This window comes from Pelophylax lessonae (assembly GCF_965119305.1).
Source record: "Pelophylax lessonae genome assembly, chromosome: 3".
Classification (NCBI taxonomy): Eukaryota; Metazoa; Chordata; class Amphibia; order Anura; family Ranidae; genus Pelophylax; species Pelophylax lessonae.
Window position 1 is genome coordinate 209,991,379 of NC_138770.1, and position 19,346 is coordinate 210,010,724.

General features: G+C 42.0%; 1 protein-coding gene across 1 annotated transcript in view; it reads right to left on the bottom strand.

Annotated features, from left to right (window-relative positions):
* The window catches only part of PXYLP1 (2-phosphoxylose phosphatase 1), an 85,603-nt gene that overhangs the window by 19,664 nt on the left and 46,593 nt on the right, over positions 1 to 19,346 (bottom strand). The window contains exons 2-3 of the mRNA XM_082252586.1: positions 12,388 to 12,444; positions 2,855 to 3,025 (exon numbers count right to left, since the gene is read on the bottom strand). Coding sequence (XP_082108712.1) covers positions 2,855 to 3,025; positions 12,388 to 12,444 — 228 coding nt within the window. The remainder of the gene's footprint in view (positions 1 to 2,854; positions 3,026 to 12,387; positions 12,445 to 19,346) is intronic.

The window sequence follows — 19,346 nt, forward strand, 5'->3', positions numbered from 1 at the left end:
CTCACTTTTGTGAGATACTGTTTATATATATATGTATATATATATATATATATATAAAATAATACATTGTAGAAAATACCATTGTTAAGACTGAATACTATTGTCATGGACATACTGGATAGTGGACCCTCTCTGCATGTTTAGAAAGGGGATAAGCCTTAAAAAGGGCTGAGTAGCAGAATAACCACACTCCACCACTAGGTTGCGTCCCGCTGACATCTGTGTAGATGGCAGATGTGCAGGGATGGAACCAGAACTTGGTACTAAGTCAACAGGCAAAGATCAGGGCAGGCAGCATAATCAAAATACAAGCCAAAGCTTGTAACCAGAGAAAAAGGAATGCAGGTTGAGGGACCTGACAATGACAATATCCGGCTAGGAAATTAACATATTTCTCAGGCAATGGGTGTTGATCTGAGCACAGCTCAAGGTGTCTTTTAGTGCAGACTATACCTTGACAAAGGACCCTCAGAGCACTAGGAGCTTTGTTTTCCTCGCAGAGGCTTTAAGACTGGCTCATGGAAAAAAAACATTCCAAGTTCAATATGCACACCTATTTAGCATTTTATCTGTCAAACAAATATAAGGATTGCACAGCTTGTTACTTTTATGCATGATAGTGGTGTGCAGTCTTTTCCATAGACATCTACCTCTCCTCTCCCCCCTGCAGTATTCCTTCATACTGTCTGCCCTCCTCACTACAGTAGTTATGCCATTGTGATAATGGTGTACATTTGGGAACTTTTGAGAATTTTTGGTGCAGGTGCTTACATTTTTTGGTGCATGCTGCCGAACAATGTCATGATATTTCACATATCACTTTTCATTTAATTCAATTTAGTTTCAACACAAATAACTTATGTAATGGCATTGTTGATTTGGAGCATGGAAAATGCACCCATATTTACACTAATGACGTTTTTCTCTTTGTTAATCCTCCCTGTCTTTAATGAATAACCTCAGACAAAGCTAACTAACTGAAAGTAGAGAGGGGGATGAGTCAATATTCTGAATCATCCATTGGCTGCATAAATGTCTGCTTGAGCTAAACTCTGTAAATAACAGGCTATATTCAATAAGTAAAAAATCTGCAAAACGAAGCCAAAAGCTCCACCTTCTGGCTACCTATGAACATACCAAATATTCATATTAAATATATTATATTTACCCAACTTAAATATACTACAGTGCCTTAAAGTATTCATATCCCTTGAAATATTCCACATTTTTTCATGTTACAACCAAAAAGTTGATGTAGTTTATTGGGATTTTATGTGATAGACCAACACAAAGTGGCATGTAATTGTGAATGATAAATGGTTTTAAAAAATAATTACAAATAAATATATGAAAAGTGTGTGGCATGCATTTGTAATCAGCCCCCCTGAGTTAATACTTTGTAGGAACCACCTTTCGCTGCAATTACAGCTGCAAGTCTTTTTGGGGATGTCTCTACCACCTTTGCACATCTAGAGAGTGACATGTTTGCCCAAACTTCTTTGAAAAATAGCTCAAGCTCTGTCAGATTGGATGGAGAGAGTCTATGAACAGCAATTTTCAAGTCATGCCATAGATTCTCAATTGGATTTAGGTCTGGACTTTGACTGGGCCATTCTAACACATTAATATTAGGGATGCACCGATCAGAATTTTTTTGTCCCCACCCCGATCTTTTGCTTTGTGAAATCGCCGATCCCGAGTCCGATCCGGAAGTACTGTTTTGTGAGCTTATAACAAAATAATACTTCCGGATCGGTATCGGTATCGGCAGATACCTTATAACAATTGTGCATTCAAAATCTAAAATGTCATGGGTTTAGTATTTAAGAGGTTAAACTTCCCTCCTCCGACAGAGGGAACGAAAAGATACATTGTAATCATTGTGTTTACTTAACTGGGAGAGCTGAAAGGCATTTGCAGGAGGCTCTTTTTTTTTTTTTTTTTCTTTGACAGCTGTTCTCTGCTCCCTCACATGCTATGTACAGAGCAAAACCGAATCGGCCCGTGGATCTCTTAATTTTACCGATCCCCGATCCAGCTATTTTGCCCGTATCGGGGGCCGATATCCGATCCGAATATCGGATCGGTGCATCCCTAATTAATATGCTTTGATCTAAACCATTCCATTGTACACTATATTACCAAAAGTATTGGGACGTCTGCCTTTACACGCACATGAACTGTAATGGCATCTTAGTCTTAGCCCGTAGGGTTCAATTGAGTTGGCCCTCCCTTTGCAGCTATAACAGCTTCAACTCCGTAAGGTTTAGAAGTATGTCTATGGGAATGTTTGACCATTCTTCCAGAAGCGCATTTGTAAGGTCAGGCACTGATGTGGTTGAGAAGGCCTGGCTCGCAGTCTACGCTCTAATTAATCCCAAAGGACAACACATCTCTCAACCCCTAAGCACGTGGTGTCAGCCCTTCCTTCTTCACTTTAATGGGTTACAAAGTACAGACCCTCACCACCCATTCCTTGTGTACAGGCACAGGGAGTTATCAGCACACAAGGTTTCTGGAAAAACTAACAGGCATTTTTTGCCCTTATTGAACAGATATAACAAAACACCTACAATGGTATTGTATATCTCGCAGATAAGAGAGCAAAAGGGAGCAAATAAGAGAAGTTCATTTTTAGGCTTTACATACCTTTTTGTTGTATCCCTACTAGATTGCTGCATGCCTATTAGTAGTAAGTTGAGATTCACATTTGAATGAGTTTTTTAATCAAATTGAACAAAATAAATATATGTAATTTTATGAAATTGGTCCATAGTCTGTAATAACCGTGTCCTCCTCAGATGATCTAATTCTCTCCTTCCCTTGTTTAAGATTATTTTAATCATAACTGTACCTTCCATACTCCGCTCTGTTATACCAGGAGTGTTACAGTAGAGGTTGGCTTCATACAGTGGATCAGGTGCCGAAGGCTCTGTCAGGGGGTCGGGCATGATTCTCTTCCTGTTCTTAGCACTAAGACCATCCCCTCTGCCTGAACCAGCTGGTATCAAAGGCACAGGAAACCCTAAGAAAAAAGAAAAACATATGTTATAGATGGCTGTGCTTTTTGGGTTGGTCCAGGATTTATTTCTTCATTAGCAACCAGGCCTTGATTTGGTTATGGGCCAATATAGCCAATATACTCTGCTCAAAAAAATTAAAGGAACACTTTGAAAACACATCAGATCTCAATGGGGAAAAATATCATGCTGAATATCTATACTGATATGGATTGGGTAATGTGTTAGTAACGAAAGGATGCCACATTGTTTGATAGAAATGAAAATTATCAACCTACTGAGGGCTGAATTCAAAGACACCCCGAAAATCAAAGTGAAAAAATGATGCAGCAGGCTAGTCCATTTTGCTAAAATTTCATTGCAGCAACAGAAAATGGTACTCAGTAGTTTTTTTGGCCCCACACATGCTTGTATGCATGCCTGACGCTAATGAGATGACGGATGGTGTCCTGGGGTATTTCCCCCCAGATCTGGACCAGGACATCACTGAGCTCCTGAACAGACTGAGGTGCAACCTGGTGGCACCAGATGGATAAAACATAATGTCCCAGAGGTGTTCTATTGGATTTAGGTCAGGAGAGCGTAAGGGCCATTCAATGGTATTAATTCTTACATCCTCCAGGAACTGGCTGCATACTCTCTCCACATGAGGCTGGGCATTGCTGTGCACCAGGAGGAACCCAGGACCCACTGCACCAGCGTAGGGTCTGACAATGGGTCCAAAGACTTCACCCTGATACCTAATGGTAGTCAGGGTGCCATTGTCTAGCCTGTAGAGGTCTGTGCATCCCTCCGTGGATATGCCTCCCAAGACCATCACTGACCCAGATTTTTGTTCAGATATACTTTAATCCTAGGTGAACTACTGCCTTATATACAGCGTTATAGAAAAAAAATCTATATTTGCTCCAATACTTTGGAATTACCAATTAACCATCTTCTACCGTTGTGTTATATAAAACTGCGGAATCTAGATCTGGAATGCTGATTATAAATGTCACTACAGAAAGAGCCCTCAGGCAACAAGCATTAATGTCTCAGGCACTGTGTAAAGAGCCAATCCGTGCGGCTCTGTACGTGAATGCTGCAATGACCTACCACATGTTAACAATGTAGCTGAATGAAGATGGCCAATGATGCTGAAACTGAAATAATAAAGGACTTTATTTCCTTAATGACAGATTTTTAAAGAGAAATGAAAGAAAAAAAATATTGTAGGTATTATAAGAAATAAAGAAAAAATACTATTATAGGTATAAGGTGTAGGCATACCCATAGCCTCCAATACCCTGTTTTTACAGCCAAATGTTGGCATGTTTCTGATGCCCCTACCCCGTTCTTTTTTAGCTCCTGCACATTTATATTGGCATGTATGCAATCCAATCTTTGGAATGGAACAGAAGGAATGCATAGAAAGAAGAAGTTAGTGGCACACTCCAACATTAAACCATTAGAGCAGAGGTTTAGAGTTTAATGCAAGTGTGTGAAGGCATTGCACACAAAACAGTTGAATGGGTACCAGTTAAGCAGCACGGCCCACCAAACGCGACAGTGGGGAGACGATTTGCTGCACCACAATGCAAAGCATTCCAACCAAAGTACACCCCCTCCGTCACTTCTCCGACTTAAGGGGGAGCCATCGGAAAGCAGTCCACTCCTCACATGCAAGTATAAACGAGACCTAAGATTGGAGCAGACAGAATCTGGAGCACACGGCAGTCAATACACAGCAATTAGTACATGGCAATCAATCATCTTCTATTGTTCATTTTCAAAGCTTTACCAAACAAGCTGTAGGAGCTAACTGATTAATAAGCACAGCTGCTCCAGATTCTGTCTGCTCCAGCTTTAGGAAATTGCCCCAGTGTCTCTTGATACTGTATTTCAAGGCTGTATTAAGGGCAAATGTGGGGCTGCCTCGAAGAGGGGGGGGGGGGTGAGTGCCACTGGCAGGTGGGGTCGAATAGGAGCCGTTCTCCCAGTGATCAGCCAGGGGAAGAGAGAGGAGAGGAAGAGGAGAGCCAGCTGGATCATCACACAGAGGGGGGATTGCCCACTGTGACGGCTTTGATTTGAATCGCCCTACGACCGCAGTCACACAAAGTCCTGCCTCCTGGGCTGGCTCCTTTGATCGATAGCGAACTGGTCCAATGCCAGGGCATGTGACATCTATCATGGAAGCCGGTCCAGGAGGCAGGACTTTGTGTGACTGCGGGCACTGGGTGATTCAAATCAAAGCTGTCACAGAGGGCGATCCCAGGTCTTTGTGATAACCCATCTGGCTCTCCTATTTCTCACCTCTCTATAAACTCTTGAACTGGTCAGGCTGTGCTGATGAGCACTGTGAGGCTGCATTGATGGACACTGATCAGGCTGCATTGATGGGCACTGGTGAGGCTGCACTGATGAGGCTGCACTGATGAGGCTGCATTGATGGGCACTGGTGAGCCTGCATTGATGGGCACCGGTAAAGCTGCATTGATGGGCACTGGTAAAGCTGCACTGATGGGCAATGATCAGGCTGCATTGATGCGCAATGATCAGGCTGCATTGATGGGCACTGGTGAGGCTTCACTGATGGGCACAGGTGAGGCTGCATTGATGGGCACAGGTGAGGCAGCACTGATGATGCTGCATTGATGGGCACTGACAGGTTGCATTTATGGGCACTGATGAGCACAGAACTGTTAGGCTGCATTGATGGGCACTGATTAAGTTGTTGTTAATATTTTTTTGGAACCTAATTCTGCATAAAACATTTAACAGTGTCACTTCTTGAGATAATTTATGAGGGCGTGATTAGGGGCGGGGCATGGTAGGGGTTGGGTGGGGAAACTGGTGGCGAGTAACCCTTAAGGCCTGGCTAGTAGCTCAGGATTTGACATTTTGAGCCTTGCTGTATTTTATTAACAATATAAATATTTAATTTGTAATTAAGTTTGCTGTTCATTTAAAAGAGATGTATGGAGTTAGTAAAAAACTAACACACATGCTCACCTCAATACTGCAACATCACTTTGAGGCGGCAGCTGTGCTCCGCTGGCTAAAAGACCAAGAACTGAATGATCACATGACCGCTGATCGCTCAATTCTTGGTCCGCTCGATGACTGTCAGCAACCACTCCCTGCTGTGCTTGCTCACTGAAGCACCAGGGTGGAGAGGGGACGGGTGCAGCTGGCAGCCAGGGCCAGCTCTCCTTTAGACAGCTGGGAGGATCCTGACAATATGGTCGGGATTCTTCCAGAGTCTGGAACGGCTCTGTAACATCAGGCAACAGAGAGCTTTACCCTGCTGTTGGCTGATTCTGGGTAACAGGAAAGCAAAAGTAAATGCACTCCTGTGAGCCAGAAGAGAAGTATGACCAAAAAAAGCTTTAGCCATGCTTCTCATTTAAGAGGTTTAGAATATGTTATTCGCAAAAGTATTTTTTTTTTTGTCTCTAATGCAAATGCTGTTCACAGGTTTAGAGGAGCCAGAACATCTTATTAAATAAAGTGTCTCTGTCACTCCTAATGTAAAAGATCAGAGTGCCTCAAAAATAAATATCTTTTGTATCTTTATACTGTATTTAATTACATTATACTGTATACTATTCTAGGTCTTCTCTACATTGAAAAGTGCCTTTTACCAAAATATTCGGTATGTCTGTACTTTAAATGTTAGGCTGAAGAAGGTATGAAATTATACATCTGTTCTTTCCAGCACTACAATTTTACTGCCCTCAATGAATAAGCCTTGGTTCACTCAGTGCTGAATAAGGCTTGTAACCAAAATATATTTAAATACTATCATTACATGATGCACAACATGCACTTTTATGACACAGCTATGGCAATTGGTTGTATTTCTTGATATATAAAACCTAAACCCAATGTTTAAAGGAACACTTTGGAGAAAAATGAAAAGTAAACCTGGAAATGTATGCAGGGAGCAGAATACTGTTTTTCTTCCAGGTATAGCTTTAGTGCAAGTCTACCTCATTCCTTTTTGTCAATGTGGTGATCTGAAAACCTCTGCCTTTCCCCCAGGTAACAATCAGATTCAAGTGTCAGTGAGCTTTATTAGGATTGGCTGCATGGGACTACATTAAAGTAAACATACTTTTAGCACAATTTCAGTATTTGCTAAATAGAAATAGTAGCTCACTGATCAGAGCAATACAGGGTCCCCAGAAAAAACCCATTATGCAAACACCCCAACAGCATTAATGGTCAAGCCCTGGTCCATCTACAGTGCCTTGAAAAAGTATTCATATCCCTTGAAATTTTCCACATTTGGTAATCATACAACCAAAAATGTAAATGTATTTTTTGGGATCTTATGTGATAGACCAGTGATGGCGAACCTTGGCACCCCAGAGCAGAGGTGGGGGTCTTGAGTCACATCACTTGACTTAAGTTAGACTTAAGTCACCAGTTTGAGGACTTGAGACTTGCTTGACTAAAATTAATAAAAGACTCGACTTGACTTTGACTTGGTATTCATGACTTGAGACTTGACTTTGACTTCAGACATATGCTTCGAAATTGTGAGAGATGGTGTCGCGCTAGTCCAAAATACACAAGAGATGCTGATATGAGAGAAAAAAAGTCCCAAGTGTAATGGCGGAGTCCACATAAACTGTAGATATGGAGGGGTGCATAACAGGAAAGTCCACCACCGAACAGTATAATGAGGTACTCTTACCAACTTGATAGACCCCACAGGGTCAAAACGCGCCCAAAGTATATTGAAGACTGTAGCAGGGAAGGACCCATCACATCCAAGCACTTCCTCTACTAGCGACCAGATTGGGTTCCCCCAAAGACTCCTTCAAACACTCATATTATTCCGGCATTGATCGCTGCTTGTAAAGATCAGCCGCTCTGCTCACACAACTTGCTGTTGGGCTCCTTAATAGACTCTGAAGTCAAACCAGGAAGTCCTGGTTGGACTATGTGGACTCCGCCATTACACTTGGGACTTGTTTGATCTCTCATATCAGCATCTCTTGTGTATTTTATACTAGCGCGACACCATCTCTCACTATTTTACTGAAGATATAGTTTTCTTATCTTTTTGTGTTAGCTGCTTTCCTTTAATAGATTTCACTGGTACTGACTATACTGGTTTTCATATATGTTTTATATTACTACCATGATCATAGCGCAGCAAATTTACCATATTTATATGACTCGAAATGACTTTACTTTTTTAAGTTATTAAATATTTGCATTTTCTCAAGATGTATTAAGCAAAATTAATGTGCCTGTTATGTTTCTGACACAACATTCACTTAAAACACCTCAGTGTGTTCTGATTTTTAGGACACTGGTTGTTTAACAATGGAAATACTTAACATGTTTTTACTGACTGTGGTGTTAAAACATGACCGGACAAAGGATTTTCAGCTGTTTGGGCATTCAAAGTGTTTCTTTAATATGCCAAGAAAAAAGAACTAAGCAGTTTTGTTAATGTTGAAAATAAAACAAAACCTTTCCTGACCACTGACTTTTAACTGATTTAAAGGTGAAAATTGGGGCAGATCAGTATTTTGACTTGATTTGTGACTTGACCAAAATAAATGACTTGACTTGACTTGCTTGACTTCTAGCAGGGACTTGACTTGATTTGCTTGCTTTTCGCCACAGTAACTTGGGACTTGCTTGAGACTTGAAGGTTAAGACTTGACACTTGCACATGTGTGACTTAACCACTTAAGCCCCGGAGGATTTGGCTGCTAAACGACCAGGGGGTATTTTGCGATTCGGCACTGCGTGACTTTAACGGACAATTGCGCGGTCGTGCGACGCTGTACCTAAACGAATTTGGCGTCCTTTTTTTCCCACAAACAGAGCTTTCTTTTGACGGTATTTGATCACCTGTGCGATTTTTTGATCACGCGCTATAAACAAAAAAATAGCGTCAATTTTGCAAAAATAGCAATATTTTTCCCTTTTTTTTATATGAAATTCCCCCAAAAAAAATGTAAAAATCAAATTTTTTTAACATTTTCGGCCAATTTGTTTTATGCTACCTATGTTTGGTAAAAAAAAAATCGCAAAAAGCGTATTTTGATTGGTTTGCGCAAAAGTTATGGCGTTTACTGACTAAGGGAAAGATTTTTGTCATTTTTGTTGTTTTTTTTTTAACGTGTAATGGCGGCGATCTGCGATTTTTTTTGCGGTACTGCGACATTGGGGCGGACAGATCGGACCCTTAACTGACATTTTTGACACTTTTGGGGTTACCAGTGACATTTCTAAAGTAATCAGTGCTATATATATGCACTGTTACTGTAAAAATACACTGGCAGTGAAGTGGTTAACTTTATTTGAGGGGGAGGGGCTGTGTGTGTCCCTAGGGGCGTGATTCTTACTGTGATTGGCTGTGGCTTCAGCTGTATGCAGAGTGATCAACGGATCTACATAGTAGATCCATATGATCAGCTCTCATACAGAGGGGAGAATGACAGGCAGCTTGTTTACACAAGCTGCCTGACTTTCTCCCTCTCCCCCGCCGATCGCAGAGTGGCCGGCGGACATCGGGTCCGCCGGTCACACGCTCGGGGGGGTCCGTGACCACGCGGGAGCGGGAGCGCGCCTCCGGCGGCGTGCGCTCGCTCCCTAGACCCTCACAAGCTAGTGACGTAGCCCTACGTCACTTTGCCTGTGAGGGGCTGACCGCCGACGTAGATCGGCGTGCGGCGGTCGGCAAGTGGTTAATTCCATGTCTGCCCCAGAGGTTTTGAAATTACATTTCCCCTGATGCTCAGTTACACCGCAGAGTGCATAAGCATCATGGGAAATGTTCCAAAACATCTGGGGTGCCAAGGTTCGCCATCACTGTAATAGACCAACACAAAGTGGCACATAATTGTGAAGTGGGAGGAAAACGATAAATGGTTTTTACATTTCTTTTACAAATAATAATAGACCAGTGATGCTAACCCTGGCACCCCAGATGTTTTGGAACTACATTTCCCATGATGCTCATGCACTCTGCAGTGTAGTTGAGCATTATGGGAAATGTAGTTCCAAAACATCTGGGGTGCCAAGGTTAACCATCACTGGTCTATGACATAAAATCCCAATAAATACATTTACGTTTTTGGTTCTAACATGCCAAAATGTGGAAAATTACAAGGGGTGTGAATACATTAAGCCACTATACATGCCAGGCAAGAAAATGGCAAAGCGGGGACAAGAAACATGGTCAATATTTTAAAATGATTCTAAAGCCTTATGGTTTTGCACCTGAATGCATTCTATGCATTAAGGTGAAAAACATTCTGTGCTGCAGCTCCCCCCAAGACTTCCCGTTTTTCTTACCTGAGCCTGATCTGATCCAGCAACATCCATGACAGCAGCGGTTCCAGCCACTGTCTCTCTCCTCATTGGAAAGATTGATAGAAGCGGGAGCCATTGGCAATCTAATGCTGTGACACAGGAGTGGGGGCCAGAGCCCCGCTGTCTGTGTCAATAGATGCAGCAGCGGCGCTCGGGAGCAAGAATGCACAGGTGCCCCTCCACTGAAGAGGAGGGGCCAGGAGCGCTGGCAGGGGACCCCAGAAGAATAGGATTGGGGCTGCTCTATGCAAAACCATTACACAGAGCAGGTAAGTATAAAATCTTTGTTATTTTAATTAAGAAAAAAAAAAGGAGCTTTCAATCTAAGGTCCCTAACTCACATTTATACATAATAGGTCCAATCTAGAAAGGAGCCATTTAACCTACCAGCATGTCTTTAGAGTTTAGGAGGAAACTGGAGTACCCAAAGGTACTCCATTCAGGTAGTGTTATTGGTTATTCTAAAGCTGGCCATAGACTGATTAAAAGTTGGTCGGTTCAGCAGGGACTGGCTAAATGACTGAATTTCAATTCATTTGTGGCAGTCCCAGTTTGAAGTCTCCATCCACTTTTGTTTGTGTGGATGGAGGAATCTGTTATTTTTTTGGGCCTTGAACAAAAAAAAAAAAAAAAGTAATGTATTGCCAGCTTTAGAATTTCTGGACAGCCTCATATATTATATATTATTTTATTCAACCAGCAGGTTGACGATTCTCCCATTCGCACATTGGAGGTAGATGGGGGAATCACTTCCACTGTACTATTGTGCTCTAATCAGAACACAATGATCAGTGTTGCTGGCTATAGCTGGTGGCACTGATCATTCAGAAAAAAGACCTGATCGGGTGGTTGTACAGAAGTTGATTGATAGATCAACTTCTGTACAACAAAGGTGCCCGTACATTGATCAAAATTCAGCCTGTCCCTGCTGAACCGGCCAAATTTCGATCCATGTACGTTCAGCCTCATAGAGTGTGCTAAAATACATTAACATATAATGTGGGGGCCGTTTCTTCAAAAACAGAATTCAAATCTATTTTCCAGCAGATAATGAAGAACCTGGAACACAGTACAGACAGGAATAATTCTGGTAAACATTACTCCATAGCTTCCTCCTAAACAATACAAAGCAGGGAGTAGGGATTTTTAAGCAAATAAAAAAAAAAACACTTGAAAAAGGTAACCAGCATTTTTTTTATTTGTAAGTTATGCTATGTTAATGGAAACATGTAACAAATATAAAGTAGGTGTTAGCGCCGGTTCACATATGTGCGATGACAGACATGGCATGTGATTCGCAGCGCACTGCTCTGCAACTCACATGCGATGATTGTGCGATGCGAATTCAGCCCGTCAGACTGTATGGCTGAATTCGCATTGTATTTAGACACAACTCACACAGGACTCTTTTATGGGTCTGCACCAGAATCGGATTGCATGGGTGTTCACATCTATGCGATCCACTTCATGTCCAAACTGACAGTTCACACTGCGATATGCAAACTGATCTGGGGGTGTCGTTAACTTAGAATTGACACCCCCAGCAATTTGCATATGGCAGTGTGAACTGCCTGCGAGTTGAATGCGATACAGGAACCCGCAGTGGATTCGCAGGGTTCCCGCATCATACCAATGTGTGAACTGGGATTTATCCCAATGTGGCTGCAAAAAGTAGAAATACATTTTAACAATTTACAGACATGAGACAGTGCAGGGAAAAAGTACCCTCATCAGCAAAAGGTAAATTAAGAGGGTATAATCGTGTTTGTAGGGCCCCAGATTTTGTCTGGCATTTTATGAGTGTCTGTGGGCAGAGGTCTTTTTTTTTAATGCACAGTGCAAGTAATGTCCTTGAGAATGACACAGCTGGTTGCTTCCACATCTGATCTACATGGAAGCTTGCAGACATACACATGCATTGAATTAATATGTTATAGTAAGCTTGTGATCCCCGGCTATTCTGGCCCCATGTTAATATGTCTAATTCTGTTTAAATCTATAATAAGGCAAAACTATTTAGTATAATGCTTAACATTACCTGGGAGCATGTGGGATTGTGAGTTTAGCTGCATACTGACAGGCAACCATCTGGTGACTGCAGAGACAGAAAAATACAAACAAGGATCAGTATGTTTAATAAAACAGTGAAAGAGGAAAGGTAGTGTGCAAGATGTATCATTGGCAAAAATGGTTATAAAGCCTAAACATTTCCTTGCAAAACGTGGTTCTAATGGTAGAAGGTTTTTTTTTTTTTTTTTTTTTTTAATCTTAACCAGTTCAGCTCCAGAGCAATCATATTTTATTTGTCGCAAACATGAAAAAATTTAATTTTTTTTGCAAAAAAATACCTAAATCCCTAGAACATTATATATTTTCTGAAAGCAAAGGCTCTGTAGAATAAAAGGTGATAGTTGCAAATTTTTATTTCACATGATATTTGCCCAACTGTTTATTAAACACAAATTTTCCAGAAAAAAATATATTATTTTTTGTGTATAACCACACTATATATTACCCATTTTGGTTAAAATACAAAATATGAGATTGCATCGAGTAAATAATGACCAAACATTCCATGTCTTAAAATTGCGTGTGCCCGCAATCTCGCCAAAAACTATGGTGCCAAAAAATCACCATAGGCGATGCTTTAAAAGCCTTTACAGCTCATCAATTTAGAGTTAACTAGGAGCTCTTGTGCTAAAATTAGTGTTCTCACTCTGATGGTTACAGCGATATGTCACAAATGTGGTGCGACAGCGGTTTACATACGCATGCACACCCTGGGCTTGCGTTGGCACTTGCGAAGGTGTGCGGGGCAAGAGGGGTTTTGCTAGTTTTTTTTTTTTTACATTTTAATATATTTTATTTCATTTTTTTAAACGTTTTTATTTAGTTTTTTTATTTATTTTCACTTGATTGCTATCACAAGGGGTTAATGTGATAGCATTAGGCAGGTGACAGATACTCTTTATGGAGACATTAAAGCCTCGTACACACGATCAGATTATCGAACGATCTGTCGTCCCTTTTTTGTTGCATGCTAGTCTCATGTGGAAAGTGAAGAGTTGACTTTCATACGAAAATTTCCATATGACAGAATTCAACTTCAGAAGTGATGTCATGTGTTGAATTGTTTTGTATGTGTTTTTTAGTTTCTGAGCATGCCTAGTCTTGCTCTATAACAATCCAAGTTGGCAGATCGTTCGTCGGACGAAATTTTCCTTCCGATTTTCGTATTCTGTGTACGGGCATTAAGAGTGTAATAGATCTCAATGTCTTCCCTTCCCTTCACACCATCTAACCAAACACAGATTGGCTTGGTTAGATGTGTCTCCTGGCTGTACTGGCCAGGAAAGGGTGCATCTAAAACTGGAAGTTTAAAGAACCAAAACAAACAGTATTCTACTTTTCCACCAGCAACTAATAGATAACAGTGATTGAAACAACCTGAGCCAATTAACTAGCAGACTGCCGCCCTCGAGCTCCTGAAGTACAATACACATTATCATAAGTGCAAACACATAACCCACAGTAGATAACAGGTGAGTAAATCAGCATATTCAACAATGTGTGAAAGACAGGTGGTTGAGCTGAAGATATTAGCATCTGCTATGAGTCTGACTGTGTGAAGCAGTCTCTTATGGGCAATAGGCAGCTAGACCCTAACATGAATCCTAAGTCTAGAGTCCCGGAGTCTTCATATATACCTTGACATATATTGTTGACAAATATTACTGTCCCATTTGAGTAATCCAAACCATTTATTCAGTGTCCATTAAGTCCATCATTTTCTTGGTCACCCTGTGACCTAATAAACACAGGGTGACTTACACATAAGAGGGGCCTAGGGAGCTGAGAGAGGGATTTCTCAACCTCTTGAAGGTAAGCTTGGTTCCATGGGCCCCCCCAACCAAAGTGACTCCCGTCACAGGAAGTGACATCACTTCTGGTTTCATTGTTTGCATGCGAGATCGAGCATGTATTTGCCTCAATCTCACTGCAATCTCTCTCCACCAGCTGGCTATGGAGCTGCTGCATCACTTCTACTTTGAAGCTGGTCGCCGGCTGAACAAAACCCACACAAGCTGATGGCTGCTGTTGCAGCCATCAGCTTGTGATTAAAGGTTCCCTCTTTGGACATACATAGTACATACAAAGAGCTGAACTGATTAATGCAGCCCCCCTAATACTTATCTTAGCCCCATCTCGATCCAGCGATGTTGCACGGGAGACTCGGATGTCTAGGCTCCCTTCTGATTGGCTGAAAAAGCAGCGAGTGTCATTGGCTCTTGCTGCTGTTATTTAAAGTCAGTGAACCAAAAAGGAGGGTGACTGGGTGGGGCCAAGCAGTGGCTCCGTGTCTGAATGGGCACACAGAGCAGCGGCTTGGCTCAGGTGCCCCCATAGCAAGCTGCTTGCTATGGGGGTACTAGGCAGGAGGGAGGGGCCAGGAGTGCCGGAGAGGGACCTGAGAAAAAGAGGATCTGGGCTGCTCTGTGAAAAACCACTGTACAGAGCAGGTAAGTAGAACATGTTTGTTATTCTTAAACAAGAAAAAATTAGACTTTAATATCACTTTAGGGTAAAAAATGTTTAAGGATCAGTACTGCCTATTTACCCAGATGGAAGGGGCCATAGGGGACCCCTTAGAACAGCTGCAAAAAGGGATGCTCAAACAGACTTAGTGAAATTAGAAAAAACTTTATTAAGGATCAGAGTGACACATGGTCTAAAAAATACCCCGTCTTAGGGGAACACATTACAAATATCAGCAGGTATGATGCAAACGACAGAACACATACTAGACATTAAAACCAACGACACACATTCACAGGGCCGGCCACACACATACTCCGGAAACTTAAAGACAGCAGAGATCTGGGCAGACTGCGTATATTCCGATTCGGAATTTGTGAACGCAGTGTGCTCAAAGATCTACTAGCTGGCATGCCACAGTATAAACGTAAAACAATAATTGTTGTGGACCAAAATAGCTACACCAAATAACAAGGGATCATGACCATCATTAATGTTGTCATTATAGCAACTTGATTCTACACGGCTGATGCATTGTTGTCTAAGAGGTCCTTTCATGGACAAGACAATACATAATGGAGTTCCAGAATTATATATATTCAGTGGCAGGCTAAACCGTGACACAATATTTATGAATACCAATAGACTCGGGATTCCAAGATAATTTCACCATTGGGAAGAAGGTGTCTGAAGGAGTGTCTGCATACCGAGTATATTGAAAAAGTGTAGAGGACCAGTCCCGGGAGGATCAAGGGTAGATTTGCTATGGGGGGGGGGGTATGATGCAGTTCCTCTTGGATATGGGGCAACAATGTCAGGCCAACAGACGTTTCTCTGGGGCAGAAAGTCACTTGCAGTATTTTAAACGTCACACGCCGGCCCCGCACAACCCGGAAGAGCCACATATGCGCTCCGGCTTCCATCCATGGCGCGGAAATCCGGCTTCATACTGGAACACGCTGTTTTCCCGTGGCTTGCCTGAAGCTGTACCTGCCTGCCGGGCCTCCATTTAAACGTCCTCTGAAGAATACGAGCAGAAGTCCACTGATCGAAGATCCCAACTGCTTGGTGAGCATAAAATCATTTAACAATAGGGGATAGAGAAAAGGCTGTGATCACCAGGCTGCCTGTGGACATACAGCATATTAATGCCTACCAGCGGAAAGCCTTAATCTGGCCTATGGTTAATTCCACTCTTATGAGACCCAGCCTTATTTTGGTGTGAGCCTGCGCAGTACACATATTGCACTGCGTCTCTCCCCTGCTCCCGCACCTTCAATTTAAAATACTGCAAGTGACTTTCTGCTTTTTCAATATACTCGGTATGCAGACACTCCTTCAGACACCTTCTTCCCAATGGTGAAATTATCTTGGAATCCCGAGTCTATTGGTATTCATAAATATTGTGTCACGGTTTAGCCTGCCACTGAATATATATAACTCTGGAACTCCATTATGTATTGTCTTGTCCATGAAAGGACCTCTTAGACAACAATGCATCAGCCGTGTAGAATCAAGTTGCTATAATGACAACATTAATGATGGTCATGATCCCTTGTTATTTGGTGTAGCTATTTTGGTCCACAACAATTATTGTTTTACGTTTATACTGTGGCATGCCAGCTAGTAGATCTTTGAGCACACTGCGTTCACAAATTCCCAATCGGAATATACGCAGTCTGCCCAGATCTCTGCTGTCTTTAAGTTTCCGGAGTATGTGTGTGGCCGGCCCTGTGAATGTGTGTCGTTGGTTTTAATGTCTAGTATGTGTTCTGTCGTTTGCATCATACCTGCTGATATTTGTAATGTGTTCCCCTAAGACGGGGTATTTTTTAGACCATGTGTCACTCTGATCCTTAATAAAGTTTTTTCTAATTTCACTAAGTCTGTTTGAGCATCCCTTTTTGCAGCTGTTCTAAGGGGTCCCCTATGGCCCCTTCCATCTGTTTAATTTTGCAGTATTGTTTTAGCTGCGGTGGCTCACTACTTATAGCTTGAGACCAATTAGATTCTCAATTGGTCTCTCGACGGTTCTGTGTTCCAACTATACAGGACACAGCAGTCTCACACTTTGGGTCCCCCCCCCCTTTTTTTCAAAACTGCCTATTTACCCCCCTTCCTCCCCTTTCACTTACCTGAGCTCTCATTCGATCCAGCATTGTGCCCATCTTCAGCTCTTCTCTCTCCTCACTTCCTGGTCTCCTGGTCTCTCTGGCTTTGCTAAGGCAGTGAAAGCCACTAGCTTCTGCTGCGGTCATTTAAAGCCAGTGACATGGGAGCGGGGGATAAGACCAAGTCTCGCTGTCTGTGTCTACAGATGCAGAACGCAAGGCTTGAAAGCGAGCCCGCATGAGTGCCCCCATAGGAAGCAGCTTCATTTGGGGGCACTCGCCAGAGAGGTGGAGCCAGTAGCAGGCAGCAGGGGATCCAAGAAGAGGAGGTTTGAGGCTGCTCTCTGTAAATCCATTGCACAGAGCTTGCAAGTATGAACCTGTTAGTTTTTGTTTTCCAAAAAAGCATTTACAATCACTGTAAACCGTAACAATGAAATGCTCTGATGTGCTCCGTTGGTTTATTTTACCACTGAAAGTGTGTTTAATTCTGTATTAAACAGATCTAACAAAACTGTTGATCTTGCTGAAAATCCAGTGCAGCTCGGCAGTGTTATCGGCCTTGACCAGGTGAACTACAAAACAAACTTCCCACTATGTTATGTAGATGAGGAGAGGGGGAGATGCAATGCAAGAAAGCAAAATTGGCCAACACATCTAAGGCTTCTTTCACACGGCCGCTCAGTTTATTTCGTCCGCTGCGGCACTTTTTTTTTCTTCTTTTTTACGGACACGGATGACACTTGTGTCATCCGGTCCGTATGTCCGCATATCATCCCATCATACGGAACGCCCGTGTGAAAGAGGCCTAAGAGAAATTCTCCCAACTCTAGTGGCCCCATGGCTCAAAATGTACATTGTATGTGGATCTCTTTAGTAACCTCTGCCTCTACCCACCTCTGCTCACAAAAGCTGATTGATCGCTAATACCACCTTGTGTCATGTCTTTTTTCATTATTTTGCATATTTTACCTCCTCCCTAGGGTCATGTGACTATATGTGACTACAGCGAGCCAGACAGCATAAATTTTAGAAGTAAACATTATGGTACTTTTGAAACTTATTCTTTTACCTTTTTTTGATGTACTCTGTCCATGTCCTGTGCACTATGCAGTGTTATTCTAAGCAGGCTAATCAGAGCAGAGCTTACCACTTAATCACTTACCGACCAGCCGCCATAGTTATACTGCGGTAGGTGAACTCTGTTACGTGAAACGACCTACATGTACATCGCTTTGTGCAGTAGTTAGTGTGGGCGCGCGCTACCGGAGGGGAAGCCAATCAGCGGGTCCGGTGGCCGCGATTGCTCCCCATGGAGACAGAACAGCGGTCTGCCGATGTAAACACAGCAGACCGCTGTTCTGTCAGTGATTAACACAGGGATCCTGTGTTCCTCCTATTTAGGAACACAGGTCTCTGCGTTCATCCAGTGAGCCCATCCCCCACACAGTTAGAAAGCATCCCCATGGCACACATTTTAACCCTTTGATTGCACCTGGTGTAAACCCTATTCCCTGCCTGTTATTAGTACAGTAACAGTGCATATTTCTAACACTGATTACTGTAGTATTGTCACTCGTCCCCCGAAAAGTGTCAGTTAGGTGTCCGATCGGTCTCGCTAAAAAACGCTGATCACTGCCATTACTAGTAAAAAAAAAAAAAATATTACATAAATATTTCCCCTAGTTTATAGATGCGATAACTTTTGCGCAAACCAATCAATATACACTTATTGGGATTTTGTTTTACCATAAATAGTTAGCAGAATACATATAGGCCTAAAATGATGAAAAAATTAAATTTTTCTAAATTTTTTTGGAATGTTTTATAGTAGAAAGTAAAAAATATTGCTTTATTTTCCAGAATTGTAGCTATTTTTTTTTTTAAAACGCAAAAAATAAAAAAATCGCAGAGGTGATCAAACACCAACAAAAGAAAGCTCTATTTGTGGGGAAAAAAAAGAACATCAATTTTATTTCGGTACAGCATCGCACAACCGCGCAATTGTCAGTTAAAGTAACGCAGTGCTGCATCGCAAAAAAATGGTCTGGTCATTAAGGGGGTAAAACCTTCCGGTCCTTAAGTGGTTAACTAAACAACTCCCCCCTTGTGTTATGGGGAGGGAAAGCTGTTGGTCCGTAGTACAAACACATTTTCTGACTTACGGTGACAATGCTACTGCGTAGATACAATATGGTGAATGAGCGCTGTCACCCTAGGACAGGAAGTATGTTACTGGCAGGATCACCAGATGAAATAAAGGCAAAAAACTTTTATGTTTTTGAGTTTAAATATACTTTAAAAAGGAAATTTCACGGAGAGATGTTTGGAGCTGCCATTACTAATGTTC